Genomic DNA, 21,606 nt, shown 5'->3' with positions numbered 1-21,606 from the left:
GCTGACTTACTTCAGCCTGTCTGTCCTTGGTATCAATCATATGCCTTCACTGTCAGAACTCATATGGGAATCCAGATACTATATGCATTAACACACTTTTACTAAAACTCTGCCAATGCAGCTCCTCCCTTAAGTGGTCTCACTCACTCTGTAATCTTCCTGGACATTTTTAAGACCTATAATGACCCAAAAAATTATTGGCAATTACTTCACTGAAGCAATACTTCAAACATTGTTGCCTAGGAAAAAAAAACTTAAGCTGACCAAGGAACGTAAAACAGACCTCCTCTAAAGAAGTGAAGTGCTCCTAAGCGGCATGGCTGGCCCCTTTGAGGACCCACCGGAGTAATAAAATCCCCAATCTGTTTTAAAGTGACCTGTTTCACAGTAATTCCTAAAGCTTTTACAGCTGACCACCTTGCATCCATCTAGATGTTTTTAACTTTTACAAGGGTATTGGTATCAAGCAACTCAAAGTCATTTTCAGCTTCTTGAAGTCACATTAAAGTTCAAGAACGTATGAATGCAAGAAAATAATTTGGACAGAACAGGTCATTCACAGCAACAGATCCTCAGTTCCTGTTGGCTTAATATGGATAACATTATTAAGACACGCAAGACTAAAAGCACTTTTCAACCACATATGGAAGCAACTGGGTTTCATACTGCAAATGTAAAATTTTACTAAGTGAAAAGGTGTTTTTGCCAACATTTCATGTAAACTTTACTCTTCACCAACTTCCAGACATCCCAACTTATTTAAAATAATCACTAGGATCCTCTTGAATGTACACTATAGAACAATTGAACAAGATATTATTACACTCTCAGTTTGCTTCGGCTGAAAGGACTTCCTTCAGTCTTTCCTCCTATCCTTCCCTTCAGTTCATTTCCATTCAGTACATATGCAGTGGGCCAAAAACACTTTACAGGGCAATATGCGAAAAACTGCACCAGAACAGTTTTAACATATTTTGAAAGCAATTGATTTACCATTTCTGTGCATTGTATTTTACAAAAATGATGTCTACTGATTCAAAATGTTACTTTCACTAGTACTTCAGATCTTAAGCTTTGAGCTCCTAGCCCTCTGATTGTCTTTGAGATAAGTGGATACTCTTCTCTCCTAGCACATTTGGGTCCCAGTTGGGAGAGATGAGATTTGCTTGTGAATCCCAAGTAGGGGCTCCACCTCAGATCTGTGCACATCCACCTGGCCTAGTGTTCAACTCCAGGCTCTGTTTTTTAGGGTTTGTGTTTTGTCTAGGTTATCTCAGGTATTCTTATATTATATTATATTATATTATATTATATTATATTATATTATATTATATTATATTATATTATATTATATTATATTACACCAGTAACTGCGTACTGCACGATAATGTGCAGTAAATACACTTTACTTGAGCATTCATAGTCTTCCTCCTCTTTCTCTGTACGTTTAGCATTCATTTGCTCAGAGGTTGATGCTCTTGCTGCTTCCTGAGCAGCTCTTCTTTTCTCCACCCTAGCAGCCCGCTTCACCTCTTCTTTCGTCGGCGTCTGTTCATTTTAAATCTAATTAAGTCAGTGTTTGTCTTGCAATTACTTAGTACATTTTCTTTATTTTTTCACTTACACTGGCCCTTAAGTCTTCAATCTGCCACAAGAATGATTTAAGATATGAAGAAGTAGGGGAAGTGACAGCAAAGGTGGTAGGAATAAGAACCTCACCCATACGCATGCGCTGCACGGCCGCCCTGCTGGGAGCTGCTAAGAGTTGAGTCTACAATAAAATACAATAAAAATAAAAAGAGGAATAACCTTGGAGGTCAATCATCACCCTGAAAGCGGATAATAGACGTCACGTAGTATATGTGTACCAAATTTCAGGTCAATAGGTCAAACGGTTTGCGAGCTACAGGCGATTTAAAATCCTGCACAGACAAACAAACAGCCACTGTAGCGTATTATATACAAAGATTATATTATATTATATTATATTATATTATATTATATTATATTATATTATATTATATTATATTACTGCAAAAAATGAAATCTTAACAAGCCAGACAATCTTGAAAAGAAATAATAGATCTTGTTTTTTTTATTTTAAGAATAACTGACTTGAGTAGATTTGTATGTGTAAGATATATAATCTAATTTTTAGAAAATTTAACAAGTTAACAAGTTAAACTTTCTCACTATATTGGCAGATAATTTTGCTTGATTCTAATACCTTTTTCTTGTTTTTTATTTATTTTTTCTCATTTTTTCACACTGATTTTTTGCAGTGTTATATTATATTATATTATTATATTATATTATATTATATTTGTTGCATGTTGGTTGGACATGCACATAAGAATTTCACTGTACATGACAATAATGCTGCTGCTATTACTACTAAGATGCCTGTTCTGCTTGTGTTTTGTTTTTGTTTTGTTTTTTGGTTTTTTTCATTATTTTTTCGGCGCAACATCTAATGATTCTAGAGATTGAATGATGTTTTTTAAATAGACATGATCACCTCTTATTCTGGTACTTCAGCAGCTCACTCTTATCAGGGCAATTCACTATACAGATGAAAAGGGGAGCTGGCAGAGATCAACATGGTAGAAACTGCACTCCTGCTGCCTCAGGAACCCTGTCTTATGGACTGTGCCTCACTCTTCCAGCGATGGAGAATTTCAAGGCTTTCTTCTGCACCATGCAGCTCAGTTGTACACATCTCAAGTTAGTTCAGGAAAAAGTGTATGGGTAAGCTTCTGTTGAGCTGCAGGGTGTCACTATAGCATTCTTACATTTTTCAGATCTCATTGCCACTGCAGAATGGAGCTGAATCAGCTACCAAGAGTGCATTAGGTCATATTACCCCTTTTTTTCCACTGAGGAACTGATTACTTTTTAATTTTGGAATAAGCCTTAAAGTTGTTCCATTGGTGTTCCTCATCACTGTTACATACTTCTCTTTGACAAACATCTGGCAGATGAAGTAAAAGATATATAAATTCTGTAGGTCTAAAGATGCATCATATTTTAGAAGAGTTAATATTTAAGAAGTGATCTACATTGACATACAGTTTAGAAGCACCATGGTATAATTTAAACCTTTCAAATGAAAACTTTGAAAAGTTTAGTTTTTTTTTTTTAATTAAGTACAGAAGTAACTTGGTCTTCCCATAATTAAAATTAAGGCTTCATATTCTTTTAAAAGCTGAAACTTGGTTCTTGTCAATTTGTCAAAAGATATCTGAGCAGAAGGCTGTGTTTTAGGGAGAGTGAAAGCCATTAGTATTGCGTTGTGCATTTTTTTTTTTAATTCTGATATTATCCTGTACTTTGAGCTGACAGTTTATATGCAGCTGTATAATGGCTTTAATAATTTTATGTTATTTATAATTTTACAGTAAACAAAAATGTGCATTCCTGTAGTTCTTAGTTTATCGAAAAATCAAGAAATGCATTTTCAAAATGTATTATATAATAAATAATGGATGAAGAAGACAGGTGAACAGAAACCTTTTTTTGCAGAAGTTCATCTGCTAGAATTATATGCATGCTCTTTTGATTTATTTTCTCTTTTATGATGACTGCAGTGGGACCTCTTTAAACATGCTGCAACATTGAATTCAATTCATTTTTTTTTGTAGCGCACTATTCACTGAGTATAGTGGCTCAGCTCTCTAACAAGTTTACAACCAATATACAAAAAAATGAAAATTTTACAAAATGCATAATGTGTACACATAAAACTACAGGCTAGCTTAAACGCAAAGTGAAACAAAGTTATTTCACACTGATTACCATAAATGGATCCTAACAATCTATACCCATTAATATTGTCATTCAGATATGGAAAGTTGGCAGTGGATGAAAGGAAAATGAAAACTGTAGTCGGCATCATTCCCGGAGAAAATAAATCCTCGGATCGTCGAAAATCAATTACAACTCAAACTCATACAGTCCTGCGTCTGGAAACATAGGCCAACTGGCCACCCATCCCATCCTGGACTTCAGATATCACATTTGCCCTTATTGCCTGCTGCAGGCCGTCTCCAATTTGTACAGAATCCTAGAACTTCAGGCCACTCCAAACGAGCATAAAGACAACCTAAATGGCAGAAATAAAGAAGGGTCTCTCGTAGTCCACACAGCGAGCTTCACGTTATTTACATGACTGCTGAAGTAACTGCATTTTAACCCTGCACATAGAGCAACATATGCATGATAAGTACAGAAGCACTGTGTGTTACGCTGTTACATGTTGAAAACACAATCGCTGAAAATAAATAGTTGCTATTGCCAACATTCTATGTGATTACAAACATATTCTGCTTTTTTGTGTTTTCTCTCTATAATATTATTGATTCATTCTTTAACAGATTATACCATGCAGAAAAGCTGTCCAACACAAATCTGGTATTTCTGATCGTTGATAGCAAAGAAACCTGCCTGTCCTGTGATTCCAGCCTCTTGATGCAAGCTGAGCAGACATGTATCCTTTAAATAACCCAAATTAGATTGTCATCCTCCGATGAAGAAAGGATGTTTGAAACCCTGATGCACTCTCAAAGAACTGGCTTAACATAAATGCTGTACTTTCTGGAGTCTTCTAGTTCATATTACTCACTAAATTGTATCATAAGTAAACATATGTGGATGTTGGCATATATGAAACAATGACCACTTCCAAGAATAGTCTTTTAGATGTTTTTAACGATCTGTGCCATAAGAGAAGGCCTGTTGTACTAATTATTTTGTGTTTGAATGGGCTCTGTCTTCATGAGGTGGACAGGCTGTGGTGAAGGAAGCTCACTAACAGGAAAGAAGACATAAGAAGGGCCAAGTAAAACCAGGCCAAGAATTAGATGGTACATGCATAATGCATATTTTAAGAACTATTGTATGATTTACATTGTTTCAGAGGCAACCTTTTTAACTGACATAGTATGTACTACTGCTTTTTTTTCTCTCTCCTTGCAAAGTTATAAAGGTCGACACCATGCACTTCTTAGTCTCCTGAGTTTGTGGATTCTGAAAGAGCTGGTCTGTTTCTTTGTAAAGTTCACCTGGTTGGAGATTCCTTCACTCTGCTTTTTTGACTACATATTTGGTTTTATGTCTTGGCTTTGTTATTTCGTGAAGTTGAGTCTCCAGTTTTGAACTTTGGCCAGTTTTTTTCTTCCTTTTTTATTTTGATTTTGGGTTTCATCTTCTGGTCCCTATTCTCACCTTACAGTTTTTTCTGCTTCAGCAGAGCAATTATGATGTGTTGAATTGAAAACATTTAGAATTATTGCTAACCATTGATATTTATATGATATGATATGTTGATTTCTCAAAGAATCATTACACACTGACCCTTAAAACTGACACTTTAAATACAGTATCTAATTTAGAAGTAAAGTAGCAGAAATAGATCAAATATAGAAATGCCCCTTGTTATGGAATAGACAAAGATGCCCATGTTCCCTTTTTGGCCAGCACAATGTTTTTAGACATTCTGGAATTTTCTTTATCTTGGGCTTGGTGAAGACTCTCACTTCTTTTGTGTTTGCAACGCACACATATACATAAAATATAAAGGCTGTCATTTTTAGGTGCTACAATTTCTACACAGTCTTTAACATTATGTGTATAATATATATTAATGCATTATTACTGTTATGTGTTATATTTCTCATTGAATAATTAAAGAATCAATTATTTCCTTAATTGTTGATATTCAGCCCAAGGCCCAGATCCATGTATCTTAGCCAAAACCCCACGGTACAGAAAAGGACCAGATGTCTGCTTTGATTATGATGAGAAAGTAAGTTACAAGATGCAGAGACCATTTTGGTCATTTGTTTAAAATAGTTGCAGCACTGTATTTATACCAGCAAGGTCATTTTGAGTTTGTTTTGGATAGTTTTTTTCCTGTAAATAATTATTAGATTTGCTTTCTTTTCTCTTAGTACACATGCATTGAGTCATACTCTATTAATGTGCAATAATTAACCTGAATTTGGCTGCTTTTATCTGTCTTCTGAATTAATATGTATTCTGAGTTTTCACACAAAAAGGGTGATCACTTACAGATTTCATTATTTTGAATAAAATCAGAGCAAAAATCCAATTTTATGCATCAAGATCACTTAAATTCATGCAATGGTAAAGCTAAAATCCTGAATGTGAACAAATGAGTCTTTAATTACTTTTATTCAAAATGGTTCTGCCCTCATTACTGTACAGGTATGTGAAAGGTTAGGAGGATAACTTAATGAAAATGACATAATGCCTGAATACAAGTGTGTATGATTATAAAAATGCTAGCCTGTAGCCAACCTCTTTGTTCATTTCAATCTTATTTTGTCAATATGTGCCACTTTGAGCACCATACTGGAAAAATCAAGAATGCTGACAGAGAAGTAATGGTGTTGGACAGTCTGAATAGAACAAGTATGGGGGAGGAATTTGTATACAGGTATATGCATGCGTTTTCCTCCAAGTATCTCAGTTTCCCTTCTTTCTCCCCAAAGTCGTGCAGACTAGATTAACTGGCAACTTAATATGGCCTGTATGTGAGATATGACTGCAGTCTGACCAGGGTGGTTTCCTGCTTATAACCAGCGCTGCCAGGATGGACTGTGACCTCGCTGAAGTGGATTAATCAGTCCTGAGAATGTATGTGTGTCTATATTTAAGGGATATATATGTATGTATATAACCTAACTTACTGTACATCAGATTGTCAAACTTAGATCCTGGAGGATCGTGCCGGCTGCACGTGTTAGTGCTGCTAATAGAAGAGACTACCTTTGCCTTAATTTTAACTGATACAAAACATTAGAGCAATTTTGACAAGAACAGACACTTCAGACAAATAAGTTTGTTTATCCTGTGCACCTTGAATGTCCAAAGTAGTATCAAGTTGAGATAAAGCCTCTACAGTCCTACTTTCCACCACACTACTGTTCCTTATGTCTGTGGTTCTTTGCATAAAGAAAAACTTTATAATATTTATGTGAAATCTGCCCTTAAAAAATTTCAAACCATGTACCTGTATTTTTCTTAAAAAATGTGTGTCATTTTACCTCATAATCTCCGTTTGCTTAAACTAAAAAGGCTCAATTCCTTGAATCTCTCCTTATAGTTCATACGTCTGAGGAATAAGCCTAGTTGTTCTCCTCTGAACTTCCTCTAGTACTGCCACGTCTTTTTTGATATAACATGGAGACCAAAACTATACACAGTACTCCAAGTGAGGAGTCATTAGTATGTTTCAGGAAAGTAAGGTAGAATGAGTGTTTTATTTGATGGGGTTTCATTCGATACTTTAAAGAATATAAGCGAGTAGGTGTTTGAAATTTGACAGACTCCCATCTGAGGACGTACATTGAGAAGTGGGCAGTGACCAAACCCTATTATCCATTATTCAGACCTGGTATCCTCTGCTACTCAATTTTCCGCATTTAGAAAATGAATAAAGTCCATTGCAAGGCTTTAAAAACTCAATCATACAAGTATGTCCTTGAGCAAATGGCAGAAACCAGAGTGATGCCTATGGGGAAACCTGCAAATTTTGGGATTATGAGAAACAGTGCTAATGGTAACAGAAAAACCTTGGGATTTCAGTGCAGCAACAGCAATACTCGTGATTTGAATTACATATTTCTAATAACATGCAAAATGTTATTACTGTTATATATGAAATTTTAAACAGAAATTAACCTTTTTGTGTGAAAAATCCTTTCTCGCTCACCAGCTTCATGTGTTTGCTGAGCAGGCCTTAACTGTGTTATGGTGTAAATTTTAATTTTTTTTGTGGTACTCACTCTAACTCTCTGCTATAAGTGAATGATCTTTTTCTGTCTCTTTCTCTCTTTCTCTCATTAATTCTGCTAACTGCTAGCGAAAAGACTGCATGATTTCTCATCTCGTATGTCTCTTGTGTTTCTTTCTTCGTTTCCTACTCGCTACTTATGCCTGTTATTAATAGGATGAGCCTATATGCACACCAAGTCGTGCCACTGCCATGGCGTCAACTCCTCTCTTCATTTTACTGCAAGTTTTCATGTGGTGTAAAGGGTCAGTTATTTTCTTTCCATTTTGTTTTTATTTAAGCTAGAACAGGAAGTTTTCCATAAGGAAACCATTGCATCTGGATTTTTGTTTTTATTTTCAAACAAATGAGCAATAACCATAAGATAGTACTTAAAATTTAAAGGCATGTAGCACTAACAAGAGTTGCTTACATTAACAGAAAAGGTCACATCTCATGGTTTGTTACTTTTTATTGATAAACATGTAAAATGTCTGTTAGTTTCATGGTAATTTCATTCCAGCTTTTCCCTAAATCGAGGTGTGTAATAAACTTTGTGTTTACTTACACTTTGCTGAGGCAGATCCATGGTAGGAATTTCCTTATAATGCATCGGTCAGGATAAACTTTATTGGTTTAAGCTGAGCTGCATTCATTCATATTTTTTAAGCAGTTTCCGATATGTTTTAACTAATATATACAGTATATATATATACTTTTAATTTGTTCTCCGAAAAAAGTTTTTTTTTCTAAAAAATTCTACTCTTGTAAATGAAATGTTATGCATGCGTAAAATATTTCTGTAGTGACCCTTTCCATTTCAGGTGTTTTGTTAAGTTACATGTGTATAGTAAAACCAACCAGTTTATTATTCATATTTTATAGGTCTAATGCTACAACAAAACAGTGATGTAATTAGTAACAGTTCTGATTGGGGTTAAGAGAAATTATTATTCTATAGTATGCTTCAATAGTCTAAAATAAGTTAATATTTATTTTTAATTCCGGAGAGCCATGAGGTACTGCTACCAGCTTGATGACCACAGTCTGTGCTGGAACGAAACTCTTGTCCAATTATACTCCTTGTTTTTCTGTTTCTGTGTGCATAGTAACCTGACACATTACAGTTTGGTTTTCTCTGTTGTATAAGTTTAATTTTATTGTTGCGCACATCTCAATAATGTACAAGTTTGGTTAGATCACTCATTTCCTTCAAATGAGCAGACACTGGTTTGAATAACAAGTCTCTGTCATTAACACTGGTATCTTGTGCATCAAAAGCTTGCTTATTTATAAGAGCCCTTGAGGATACAAAATGAAGAGACTATAAAATGAGACCGATGATTTCAATAAATAGGCAAATACGCACTCATGCTTGATAGAAAACCAAAACTAAGAAAACAAAAATCACACTAAACAAGGAGTCCAGTTCAGCAAGGGTTTAATTTAGAGGCTCTTAAATGACTGGAATGAAATTACACAGCCGCTGTGGCTGTCCAGGACAGGGTTTGTTAACCATTGATTTATCTATACTATTTGGCAAAATGAATTAAATAAATCCATTGCCCCTTTTTGTGAGCTGGTTCTTTTTAATAACATGCTGTTTTTTTAAACTTTGATAACAGGAGGATTATAGGGACTGTGGTGGTGTCTCTGGATTGAGTCCATCACTCTGGTCCATGATAGGAATCCAACTTGTGCTGCTCTGGCTCCTAGCTGGATCAAGACATTACCCATCATGACCACAGAGAGAAGAACTTGGCCCCATACTGCATACATTTCAAGGTCCTGCCAAATTATTTTCAAAAACTGTAAGTTGACAGAAATTGAAGAAAAGTTGACAGAAACATAAGGAATTGTCCCAGGAATCAGAAGAATGGTCATGTCCATATGTCGTGTCATTTTCTCCTGGGAAAGCTCTTTGCTGTTTTCCCAAGAACAAGAGTGAACATTGATCCATCTAAAAGTAGATGCTCCCACAAGGGCTGATGTGTGGGCTCTTTGATCCTGAGAATGAAATGTGAAGGAAAAGCTGCTTCATTTTATTGTGGTTTGATGTGCTTAAAGAAAAAAAAATAAAATAAAATAAACATAATTTAATGATCTGGAGATTTTACAACTACAAAAACCGGAATTGCTACCCCAGGAGTTATTTTATTAGTATTTATTTTCTTTGAATGTTTACATTTAAGGGTTTCAGTAGGCTACAGTTCCACAATGATGTAATTGGTATGAAAAGAATGTTGGCCAAATTAGTGTTTTATTCACCAAAAATTTAAAAAGGCTAAATACGATACATAGAAATGTATAAATCATAACTGAAGAAAAGGAATATTACAGATTCTGATTCACTACATGTTTGTATTGTTTTCTCTTATTTGTATTTGCATTGGGCTTCCACAGATACATTGTGAATATCGTTGTTGAAACCCAAAGCAATGTGTGATACTCTGACAAAATCAGCCCATTAACAATATACAGTATAGCTGCAAATATTTGGATCTCTTGTCATTGCTAATTTACTTGAACCTCCCTGTTAATTTTGGTGCTGAACTGTGTGGGCTTTACCAAATAGAAACCAGTAAAACGTGTGCATTATTGGGTTTGTCATAAACCTTTTTGAATTCAACTTCAATTTACTACCTTTGTATCTAGTGGGGAGCTGCATTTGACAAGCAAATGTTTCCGCTAGGGTTTCAATGTGTGGCTTTTTACAAATCCCTAGCTGCTGTTTATGAATTGTGTTTCCTCACTCTTCACATATTCTTTTTTGTAGCACATAGTTTTGTTTTTATTCATTATTATTTTTTTTTTACTATACACACAAATCAGGGAATCCATTGTTCCTTTGCACCTTAAATGCTCCTGTGCTGTGCAAGTGTATTTGGAAGTGAGCAGGCATGAGTGTCCGTGTGTATGTATTTATTTTCCATTCATTGTGAGCCGAATGATGTGTACCTCATCAGTTCTTGACCGTCTGGGAGGAAGTTAGTTCATCTGTCATTTTAAAAGTCGGAGAGAGGGATTGTGTGGTAGCACATGGCAGAGAGGCTAAACGAACAAAACAAAATCATTTTAGTGCATGGGTGAGGTACCTTTACACAAATACAACATAAATATCTAGGTACGTTCAAGCTTTTTTTTAAACATGGGTTGTCCGAGTGATCAAAAAATACTAGAAAAAAAAAAGAAAAACATTTTTTTTAGAATGAATGATAGTATAGCATATTTGTAAAAATTTATAACACAGATGAATTGCATCAGTGATGCTTTTTTCCAAATTTTGCCATTTTCATTTTTTTTTTTTTTGTTTTCTGTTCAATAAATTGATTTTTGAGTTTAAACTTGTACAAATGCTCAAAGTGTTCGGGAGGGTCGACATGAATTTATTACAGATGCTAACATTCTTTCCAAGCACTTGTTTTGTTTAAATAGAAAACATTTCACTGTGTGCTAGTTTTAAACTGGATAAAATGATTTGCTGTGGTGATTTTTATGCACATATGTTGGAGTTACATTCAAACAGCTTTAAAGAGTACTAGTAGTGACACTGATGTGTATATATAATTTTATATCACTTATACTTCAGTTGATACCAAATTTATTTTTAAAGATCAACATCATCCTTCTACCCCAGAAGAAAGAGTGCAAGAGTTACCCACAGGTAGCGTAATTCATTTGAATGAAAAGTATTAATTGATAGGAAATTGGGAATTTAATGACCTGTCAAGATATCCATCCTTCTAACGTTATCAGCACCCAAAGTGACCAAGCAAATGGGCTCCTGAACTCTTAGCTTAACGCCACAGCCTTTAAGGAATTGGACTTACTGTATTTTACTTCAGTACTTTATATAAAACAATCATACCAAAGGAGAAGGCAACCAGTAGCTGTCTAGTTTTGTCACTTCAGTCTCTTTGGCCACAATACTAAGATCTCATGGGTTCATTTTAATAATGAAAATGTCTGTGGCAATGGACTTTGGGCTCCTAAGGGAACTTTGCATGCTGCTGCTTTTTATTTGTTTATTTTTTCTAAACTGTTCTTTTACATGGAGTGTTTTCTTGCAAAAATTGCAAATGAGTGGATTTGTGTTGGGTGAGGAATTGCACTGTGACATAAAAATTGAGTCATATATATTAAAATATGGAGAGATGGGTGGCAAATGAACAACATTAAAGCCTTGCTGCCTGAAACTGCCCTTAACAATGTTCATAATGCTATTTAATTGAAACACACTTATGCTCATACATATTCCACTTGTCCGCAAGAGGATTCATTATTGTAAAATACTCATAGTCTTCAGTATAATGTTTAAAATGTCAGTTACATTTCTTATCAATCAACATAGATAAAGCGCTGTCATCATTTTAAAAGGCAAAATGAACTTGAGGATCAAGTTTTTGCTTCCATTCAAAAATACACTCTTCCATTTGCAAGATCCACTTAATTCTATGTGAGAGATTCCTGTTTGAAAGTAAAGTGTATTTGATGCTCTTACATTTTGAAAATATTAGAGAGCAAGAGCCAACCAAAATGCTGTTTTTTTCTGATGGCCTGATTTTGATTGAAGGCCATTGTATGTGCGTACACTAAAGCGTAAATCTAATTTGTATTCTGGCCCCTTTTGTCACCAATTGAGTATCCATTTCAGACATTTTGAATATCAAGTAGATATGATACAGTTTGATTATAGCCAATAAACAAGAAAGAGATGACACATACTATAACAACCCCTTTTCAAATCAATGGAACCCTTAGGTGTTGTATGATAACAGATAGAATGCTATACTGACTGTTCAAACTCTAGGGCAATATGTTTTTAAACCTTTTCATTTTTAAGAACGAAAGACTTTCTAAGGATACATTTGTTTCATTATGTAAAGAGTGACTGTTTTCCGTTACAATATTTGAAACAATTTCTAAATCTTTCAGTTGAGAAATATGTAGTTTACAAAATATTCTTGTTAGTTTCAGAAAGGAACCTGGAAGAAACTGAATGAATGTACAGTATATACTATACATACATACATACATACATATATAATATTGATTTGGGAGAAAAACAATCTAAAACTGGCATTTTTTGTTCACTGGCTACAGTCCCATGCTGGATTAAGGTATTACAATGCATATTTTTGCACATCCTCTTTAAATCCATCAAAGAGTTCAATTGTCTTAACTACAACACTAGCCTCAAAACGTCATTTCTTCACGACCGTGTGCACTGATTCATATCATTTTATTTAAAATCCCTCTCAAGCTGAGAGTCTCTCCACTTTCATCCCCTACATGTATTGTTGAGAACAACACTACACTGTCATCACTGTCACACTTTTCCATCTGCGCCATTACGTCATCTGTCTAGTAGTTTTTACAATCTCTCAAAATGAAGTGCCATATGCCTTTAGCTTTCTATTTATTTTTTAAATCTGTTTTTTGAAAGAATCTTATTAACAATCTGAGACGGGATGCTCCATTTTAGCAAGTCCTAACCTGCATATTTTGAAGATGTTTGCACCTCTGCTGCATGGCTTAATGAACATCTGTGAAAGAAAACTAAAATGCAAAACAAAAAAAAAAAAGTAAAACGTGTATTCCTATTCAGTATTCAATTTGCAAAATATATTGCAGTGAATATAATAAAAAGCCTTTGTTTTTTAAACTAATTGATCAGCACTACTGCCATTTTACTTAAAGAGACAGACTTTTCATTTTAGCTGGGAACTGCTTTTAAAATGGGAGTGTTGGCTTGGTGAGAGGTACGGCACAATCAGTGGTAGAGTGAAGTGAAACGGATCTTATCTGCAATTAACTTTTCATTATTTGCCTTCTCAGAAAAAGGCATTCATGATTAAGAAAAAAAAAAACTAATAAGAGTGAATACGGTAATTATTGATAGAAATGTTTTCAATATCTTCATATGAAGGTATGTACAGTAACGGCTAATTTAGTTAAACTATGATCACAATCACTCCGATTTGAATATGGCCAATGTTAAGTTGTGCAACTAAATCCTGTAAATCTGTGATATTAGCTCGCACACAGAACTTCGGCCTCATTCTCTGAAATGAAGCGGTCCGACCCTCCTTAAGGTCCTGGTGCTTTTCTTTGGACATAATGCATGCTGATTGCAGTGGTTCCATAAGGCTAAAATGAAATGCTGTCACTTTAGGGTCAGATATTGCAATGTGATTGAAAGTGTATTTGATGCTATCAATGCTCTTTGTGCAGATTGTCTGGATCCTGCTTTTTTCTGGACTGTTTTCTTGGGATTGCTTGATGTGTGTTTAATCTGAGAGCCCCTTTACTGCTAGGCTGTTAGCAGGCTACTTACAGGACTCTCTTTTAATCTACTTTGATTGTGCTTTACTACATAACTTTTTGTGGAACTTAACAAGCCTGAAATAAATTTTGTATACATTTGTATAATAATGTTATTTAACTGAAAAAAAAAACTGTTTATAATCCTAGAAATGGTGTGTTAATTATTGTGCAGAAACATATATTCAGAATAAAGATTTATCATTCATATCTGTTAATTGTCGTGTTATTTCTGCAGGCAGATTACAAAAGCAAACACAAATCTCAGTTTGAAAGCATTTGGTCAGCAATTGTACCTTGCTTTTATTTCTGTTCCCTTGGTGTGGAAATTGTGCTGTGTTCTCATTTCCTCTACACATCCCTGTTTCCATACATTGTCAAAAAAACATAATTCCTTATTAAGAGATGGCCCTAAATGAAGCCAGTGTGGGCATGATGCCCGTGAAGGATTCACGTAATGTGAAGTGATGAAGTAGCATTCCATCTAATTGGTCTGTTGGATGAAAACTGGTGGCGTGTTCAGGTGAGTATGCCCAGCTATGGTCTGTCATCTGTGCTGTGCCTTTCCAGCTGGGATAAACTTCAAACAGAAGACAAGATGAATGTATTAACGGCTAAATGGATGCAGTGTACAATTAATGTATTTTTGGTGTTTGGTGCACTGTATTAATCTCCGAGAGGACCTTTGCACAGTAAGTCATTTTTTAAGACCAATATGCTGTTAAATACTTGCTAAAAAAAAAGTCTGAAATATTGATAGATAGTCCTTAAAATCAACAGGATAACGGCACACAACTGAAGTAATTTAATGTGTTTTAAGTGTGAGCAGAAGTATACATGAATACTGGACACATTGTCCAGATATGGTAGTTTGTTACAGACTAAGAACTGTGATCACAAATAGCTGATAGACTACCTGTAATTAAGAACTTGCTGTCAAATGTAAAACCTGTTATCTTCAGCAAGTTGAAAAATGACCAGTCCACAGACATTAATTTGAAATCTTGATCTGAATTTTGTGTAAATGTGTGAATTATGCTTTCATAGTGAATACTGTACATGTATTGTGTAACTGTTTGACACTGCCGCAAGCAAAGGCTTTCTCAAGCTCTTAAGATAATGAAGAACGGTTAATAGGTCATATGCAGCTGTTTTAAAGACGATGGCTCATCAAACTATACATTGTAGATATATCTTAGCCCCATGGAGGAATACTGAAGTTAGTAGTTTAAATAAATTCCTTTAGTATGAGCCATATTGCCATGGATTCTCCATACCTGTGCAGATTTTAAGTGTTTTGCTAATCCCCAATAATTTTGAGGAGGTTTTACTTAAGCAGTTAAGGCATTCCTTTCTTTGTGGACAATTTCAAAAGTTGTTAAAACTATACAAACCATTTTTTATTTCACTCACAAGCATGTGTGACACTAAATCTATAAACCATTGTAACGCATTTAGAAAGAGAACCTTCAAGAAATCATCCGATATTCAGAGTGCATAAACCTTGTTCAGGAAGTTCAGAAGTAAAAGATTTTTTAGACAGGTTTTTATCTAGAAGTACGTATAGGCGTTCAGCGTAATTCTGCAACTGAAGCCAATGCCACATTACACAACTTCTAGTTATTGGGTATGTCAGACTTACTGACCACAGTCGCTAATCTCATCGCCAGACCATGTCCATTTAAATGACTGAAAATTGCTGCACATGTCATGTTAACCAATCACATACTGACCTTCTAGCACAGTTGTGCTCGCCCCTTTTTGTGACAGCCAATAACAAACTGCCTGATGGAGCTGGTACTGTATGAAGGGTTAACAGATGCAGTGAGTTCAGCCGCAATCTTGGCCCTTTATTTCTTTTTACATTTCTGTTGTAATATGTAAAACACAACACATCGGACAGACTAGCTTCTCTTGTGTTTGTGAGGTCCAAAACACCCTTGTCACTGCATTCTGTGCACGGTACTTCTGGATGAGCATTCGTTGTTTGTCGACTTTCATGCACACAGAGTCCACACCTATGACTAAAGACAAGACTTTATTCCAGTAAGTCACTGGATTTGATCACTGTCAGTCACGGGAGCACCGCTACTCCATCCGACGTGCTATGAGTGTGTAAATGAAGGCTACAACTGAAAATCACTGGAAGAAAGTATTGTGATGTAGCTTTAAATAATCATCAGCAGCGAGTGGCCTCAGAGTAGCAGAAGAGTCTCACAATTACCAACACTCAACATGGGTGAAACTGATGTTTATCCTTTGATCTAATAGTTTCTTTATAATGTTAGGGGAGTAAGAAAGAAACTCACAGGAGCATGAAAAACAAAGGCAAATTCCAAATTTGTGGCTCCCCAGCCGGTAATGCCCATCTTATCTTTCTCAAAAATATCTTAAGGTGATTCATTTTCAGCTTCTAAAAAGTCTTTTACAATTATCAAATAAATGTAACACTTCACTTGTTTACTTTCTAGAAACCTATTAATCTGTCCAACATCAAACCCACTTTATCCAGTTCAAAGTCCTGGGGATTTTCCAGAAATGTTCTCTCAAAACTTTGCGTAATGAAATAAGGTTAGTCTTTAAATCATAGTGAAATATTATAAGCACCGGTTTGAATGGTGTTGATATGATATATGCACAGGTCACTTCTACTTTCCATAGCTTTTGCAGTCCCACAGATCAGCTACATGTTTTTAAGAGAGGTTGGTACATGGTTGTGCCCTAATAGAGGCCCGTGTTTTTCTGAGAAAAAGTAAATATGTCTTGGTTACATTCTATTAAAAGACAGTTCAAATGTCACAAGATTTATTAGCATAGAAATATTTTATTTTTCAAATTTGCTGGAAAATTGCATACCAAGAAAATAATATCCCATAAAAATAAATACAGTGTATTCATTAAAAAAGCAAAAGAAATGTTTGGCAATGTTGTAGAGGTCCAACAGCATAGTGAGTCAGCATTCTTTTATTAACTACATTATTTGCTTTCCTGTACATCTGCAGGTATTTATTAGAAAGCATTAAATAGACAGCAATTTGGCTAAATAGAATAGAAAATTCGTCTATTGTCAGTTTTTGGGTTTTTTTTTTTGGACTAATATAGCAAATCTTATGTAGAATAAAGAAGACCCATAGGAACAAAAAAAACAAAAAAGAGGTCTGCTTTATGTCTTGTTGGTTTTTCCTACACAACAATGAGACACAGAATACCCCGCTATTCTCGCCAGTCTCTTCTCCTGAGATTCAGCAGAGACCTCAGCAAAGTCACACAATGGCCTCAGATTTTCCAAGTAGTGTCTTGATGTTTTTTTATTCAATATGAAAGCATTTGCATTGTATGCTCTGTAATATCTGGTGAATTGTATTGACAGTTATGGAAATAAAACTCTCTACTTTGATTACTAAACTGTAGTCTTTGTGTCTGAATATGATTATTTGCTATAATTTATGTTGCTGTGCTCCAATTAAACCACACTCATTCTAGTAGAAAAGGACTACAGTGTGGCATAGTGGTTAAGACTTTGGACTTCTAACCTTGAGGTCGTGTGTTCAAATCCCACTACTGACACCATGTGGCCATGAGAAAGTCACTTCATCTGCCTGTGCTCCAAAAGAAATGTAGCCACTTATATCTCAGATGTAAATCCATCCATTTTCCAACCCACTATATTCTAACTACAGGGCCATGGGGGTCTGCTGGAGCCAATCCCAGCCAATACAGGGCACAAGGCAGAAAACAAACCCTGGGCAGGGTGCCAGCACACTGCAGGACACACACACACACCAAGCACACACTAGGGACAATTTAGGATCGCCAATGCACCTAACCTGCATGTCTTTGGACTGTGGGAGGGAACTGGAGCACCCAGAGGAAACCCACACAGACACGGGGAGAACATGCAAACTCCACGCAGGGAGGACCTGGGAAGCGAACCTGGGTCTCCTTACTGCGAGGTAGCAGCGCTACCACTGCGCCACCATGCCACCAATAGTAAGCAAAAGATTCGGAGTCTTGAAAGAGGTTGAAACAATGCAAGAAAAAGATCTCACAAGCTTTTCAAACCAAATTCTCAATCTTGACTCTTTTTACCTCAGTTGAATCTCATGTCTCATTTGTGTCAAAAGCTATTTCTCCTGAGAAATTTTAGAAGAAACATCTGTGACAATGTCGATTCTTAAATGAAACACAAATGAAAATCTCTTTTAAGTCTCATGAGCCTTCAAAGATCAAACTTTGAGCAGTACATTTTCCTATAGGGAGCTGCATTTCATCCAGACATTTATTTGGTTTGACTTAGAGTGTACTATTAAAAACTGCACATTATAATTTTTAACATGTTTAGAAATATTTTGATGCAATAAAAATGTTTTATCTCACAAAAGTGCTGTAGTGGTTACGACTTTGGACTTTAAACCCCAAGGTTTTGGGTTTAAATACCACCGCTGACACATTGTGACCATGAGCAGGTCACCTGTCTGTGCTCCAATTGGAAACGCAAATGAACTGCAACCAATTGTAACTCAAATGTTGTAAGTTGCATTGGATAAAGCCATCAGTCAAATAATAATTAATAATTAATACATTTATGTATTATATTATCTTTAAATGTATATTTAATATGTAGATGTTAAACATTCACTACTATTTTCAGGAGTTTTGTATTGCTGGAAACATAACATATTACAATATGAGATATTTCTAAGTAAACATAATGTGGATGACTAGAACAGACTGGCACTACATTTAGAGAAAGTTTTGGGCTCTGTTTAGCACTGCTGAGATCAGCTCTGGTCACCACAATCCTTGAAAAGGATCAAGTGTGTGTGATGATAGCAAGGTAATGTTCATGATAATGTTCATTTATAGCCAGCAGCTAAGCCAACACCCTTCTCTATGCTACCACCCTCTGAAGGTCCAGGCTACAGTTTCAACCTTTATGACTAACTTGTTGATCTGATGGATCAATAGAGAGGTAGATACGAGGGTCCAAATAAGCATATATAGACACATCCATATGTACATTTTCAAACCTACTTAATCCATTTCAGGTTTGCTGTAGGACAGGGTCTATCCCTGCAGCTCTGGACTCAAGGCAAGGGAGACCCATGGACAGAGTACCAGTATATCAGAAAGTGTGCTTTCACACTCCCCCATTCAAAACTTATTTTGACTCACCAATTTACCTAATCTGCACATTTATGGGGATGTGGGAGAGAAACAAGAGTACCTGGAGAAGAACACACTCTTGACATGAAAAGAATATGCAAACTATACACAAGGACAAGCAAACGTCATTGGATCAGTAAGACAGTAACACTACACGCTACAAAATTGTGCTGCCCTGTTCCACATTGTAAATGCGATTTTCAAAACTTCAACAGTCAATCGGAGATGTGGGGCGGTGCCAATGCCAGCTGCGCTCTCTGAGGAAATCAGTAAGTTCATACTTCCAATTGTAAAAGAAAAAAAAAATATCCAAAAAGGGTTACAAATTTCTAAACATCTAGTGACAAATGGCCACTGGCAATCCAAACAGGGTTAGGCTTAGGGTTAGGGCCATACTGCCCCTGATAAAATAATTATAGTTAATTTACAAGGATATCATCAGTCCAAAATCCAGAAAAACTGAAATACACTGAAAAACAATAGGCATAAAAAAGAAATATATAAAAAAAGAACAATAGGCATTACAGCACTTACTGAACATCAAGGAATAAACAGAACAGAAGCATCCATTCTGTGATACTCTTAGTTTGTTAATTGCCCAAAGGAATTTTTTATTAAAATGCCAGTTACAATAGAGGAATGTGCATCTCCCAAAATGGACGAACTGTTCTGATCCTACCACATTGATGTTTCAGTATAGAGCAGCTGAGTCCACAAGCATGATATGTGGAGATGTGTCTCCCCTTGTAATGCCAAGTCAGGAGCCTCCCTAAAGTCAAAATGCTGGGAAAGCGCACAGGTTTCCACGGATTAAGAGGACGCAGTTAACTCTTTATGGTGAACAGCAGCACATTCTTAAAGTGTGATGCGAGACAGAGAATGGACCAAGAAATGAACTGCATGAGGGTAAGACCAAAGAAAACAAGCAAGGGTCCAAACTGTGATTATTCAAAAGATCAATCAGGAAGGCTAAAGGGGAGCAGGAAATTTGTGGTCAAGAAATGACAAGGAAAGTCATAGTCACAATATAAAAAGAATCCTTAACTAGACATCGAATTTCACATTGAGGGTTTGTGTTTTAGATTTATTCGACCATTAGGAAGCATCTTTTAGCATATTGACATTCTTCCTAGTCTGCATTTACTAATGTCATGTACAGTGCCAATGGCCAACTATAAACCATAAATAAACAAAATGGCAATGCTAAAAAAAAACAACATAAATTTTAGAAATTTCACAATTAAGTAAAATCACATAATCTGCAAAATATAACATTCATGACATCTTTGGTCTGAAGTGTATTCCTCAGTTATACTGCTCTTTTTTAACTTCATCCCACCTACTGGCATGGGCAGAGTTTGGGGGGTAGCGGATGCACTATGTTACCAAAATAAGTCACAAATGAAGGGGATTTTTCCTCAATATTTAAAGCCCCAGTAAATGTAAATATGTTAATCAGTGAATTGGGTGCATGGTGAAGAAGTGCTAGCACTGCTGTCTCATAGTAAGGAGCCTATGGGTCACATCCCTGGTGGTCCATGTGTGGAGTTTTCATGCAGGTCTGCTTCCGTTTCCTCCCACAGTTCAAAGACATCCAGGTTGGGTGAACTGGCAGTGCTACAGTGTCCCCTGATGTATGTGTGTTCACACTGTGATGGGCTGCCCAGGGGTTGTTCCTGCCTGCACCCGTTGGTTGCTAGTATGGGCTCCAGCTTCCCACTGCCCTGGATAAGTGGATTTAGAGAATAGATGGATCAACAAACACTATAATCCATCCTGCCCAAAGCAACTCACTCTTGCACGTCGCCAATCAAGTAATACTCTGCACAGTTTCAACAACGGGTCAGTTCACTTTTTCAGATTTAGCTTGAGGGAGGTCACTTCAGCTTGTACATTTTGTCTGTTTTTTTCCTTTTACACATCAAATAGCCAATCCTATCGGCAAAACAGATCGTCAGTGGTCAGCACGAGTGATTGAAGCGGCAGTGCACATGGCTGCAACTTATGCCTGTCTGTACAAAATGTGGTGTGGTGGGCTGAGCAAATCTGCACCACACGTACCACTGTGACACAATATTTAAGAAACAAAAATTATGCAAATAAATAACAGAAAACACTCCAACTTTCAAATCACATAACAAAGTTGTACCCATATGTTACACCAGTGATCTCAGACTCTAGTCCTGGAGGGCCGCAGTGGCTGCAGGTTTTCATTCTAACCCTTTTCTTAATTTCTGATATGTTTTCGCTGCTAATTAACTTCTTTGGAATTCATTTTAATTGGCTTGTTTTTAAAGATTTGTTCCCCTGAATTTCTTCAT

The 21,606-nt window shown here is 36.0% G+C and overlaps 1 protein-coding gene across 1 annotated transcript in view; it reads left to right on the top strand.

Annotated features, from left to right (window-relative positions):
• Positions 1-11,236, top strand: part of LOC114661741 (voltage-dependent calcium channel subunit alpha-2/delta-1) — a 754,616-nt gene extending 743,380 nt beyond the window's left edge. Inside the window, 3 exon segments of the mRNA XM_051920004.1 lie at positions 4,374-4,486; positions 5,721-5,803; positions 9,421-11,236. Coding sequence (XP_051775964.1) covers positions 4,374-4,486; positions 5,721-5,803; positions 9,421-9,537 — 313 coding nt within the window. The 3' untranslated portion in view covers positions 9,538-11,236.
• The last annotated feature ends 10,370 nt before the right edge of the window (positions 11,237-21,606 follow it).

The sequence above is a fragment of the Erpetoichthys calabaricus genome, chromosome 1 (genome assembly GCF_900747795.2).
Source record: "Erpetoichthys calabaricus chromosome 1, fErpCal1.3, whole genome shotgun sequence".
NCBI classification, from domain to species: Eukaryota; Metazoa; Chordata; class Cladistia; order Polypteriformes; family Polypteridae; genus Erpetoichthys; species Erpetoichthys calabaricus.
Note: the sequence above shows the minus strand (reverse complement) of the source record. Positions and strands in the feature narration are given on the sequence as shown.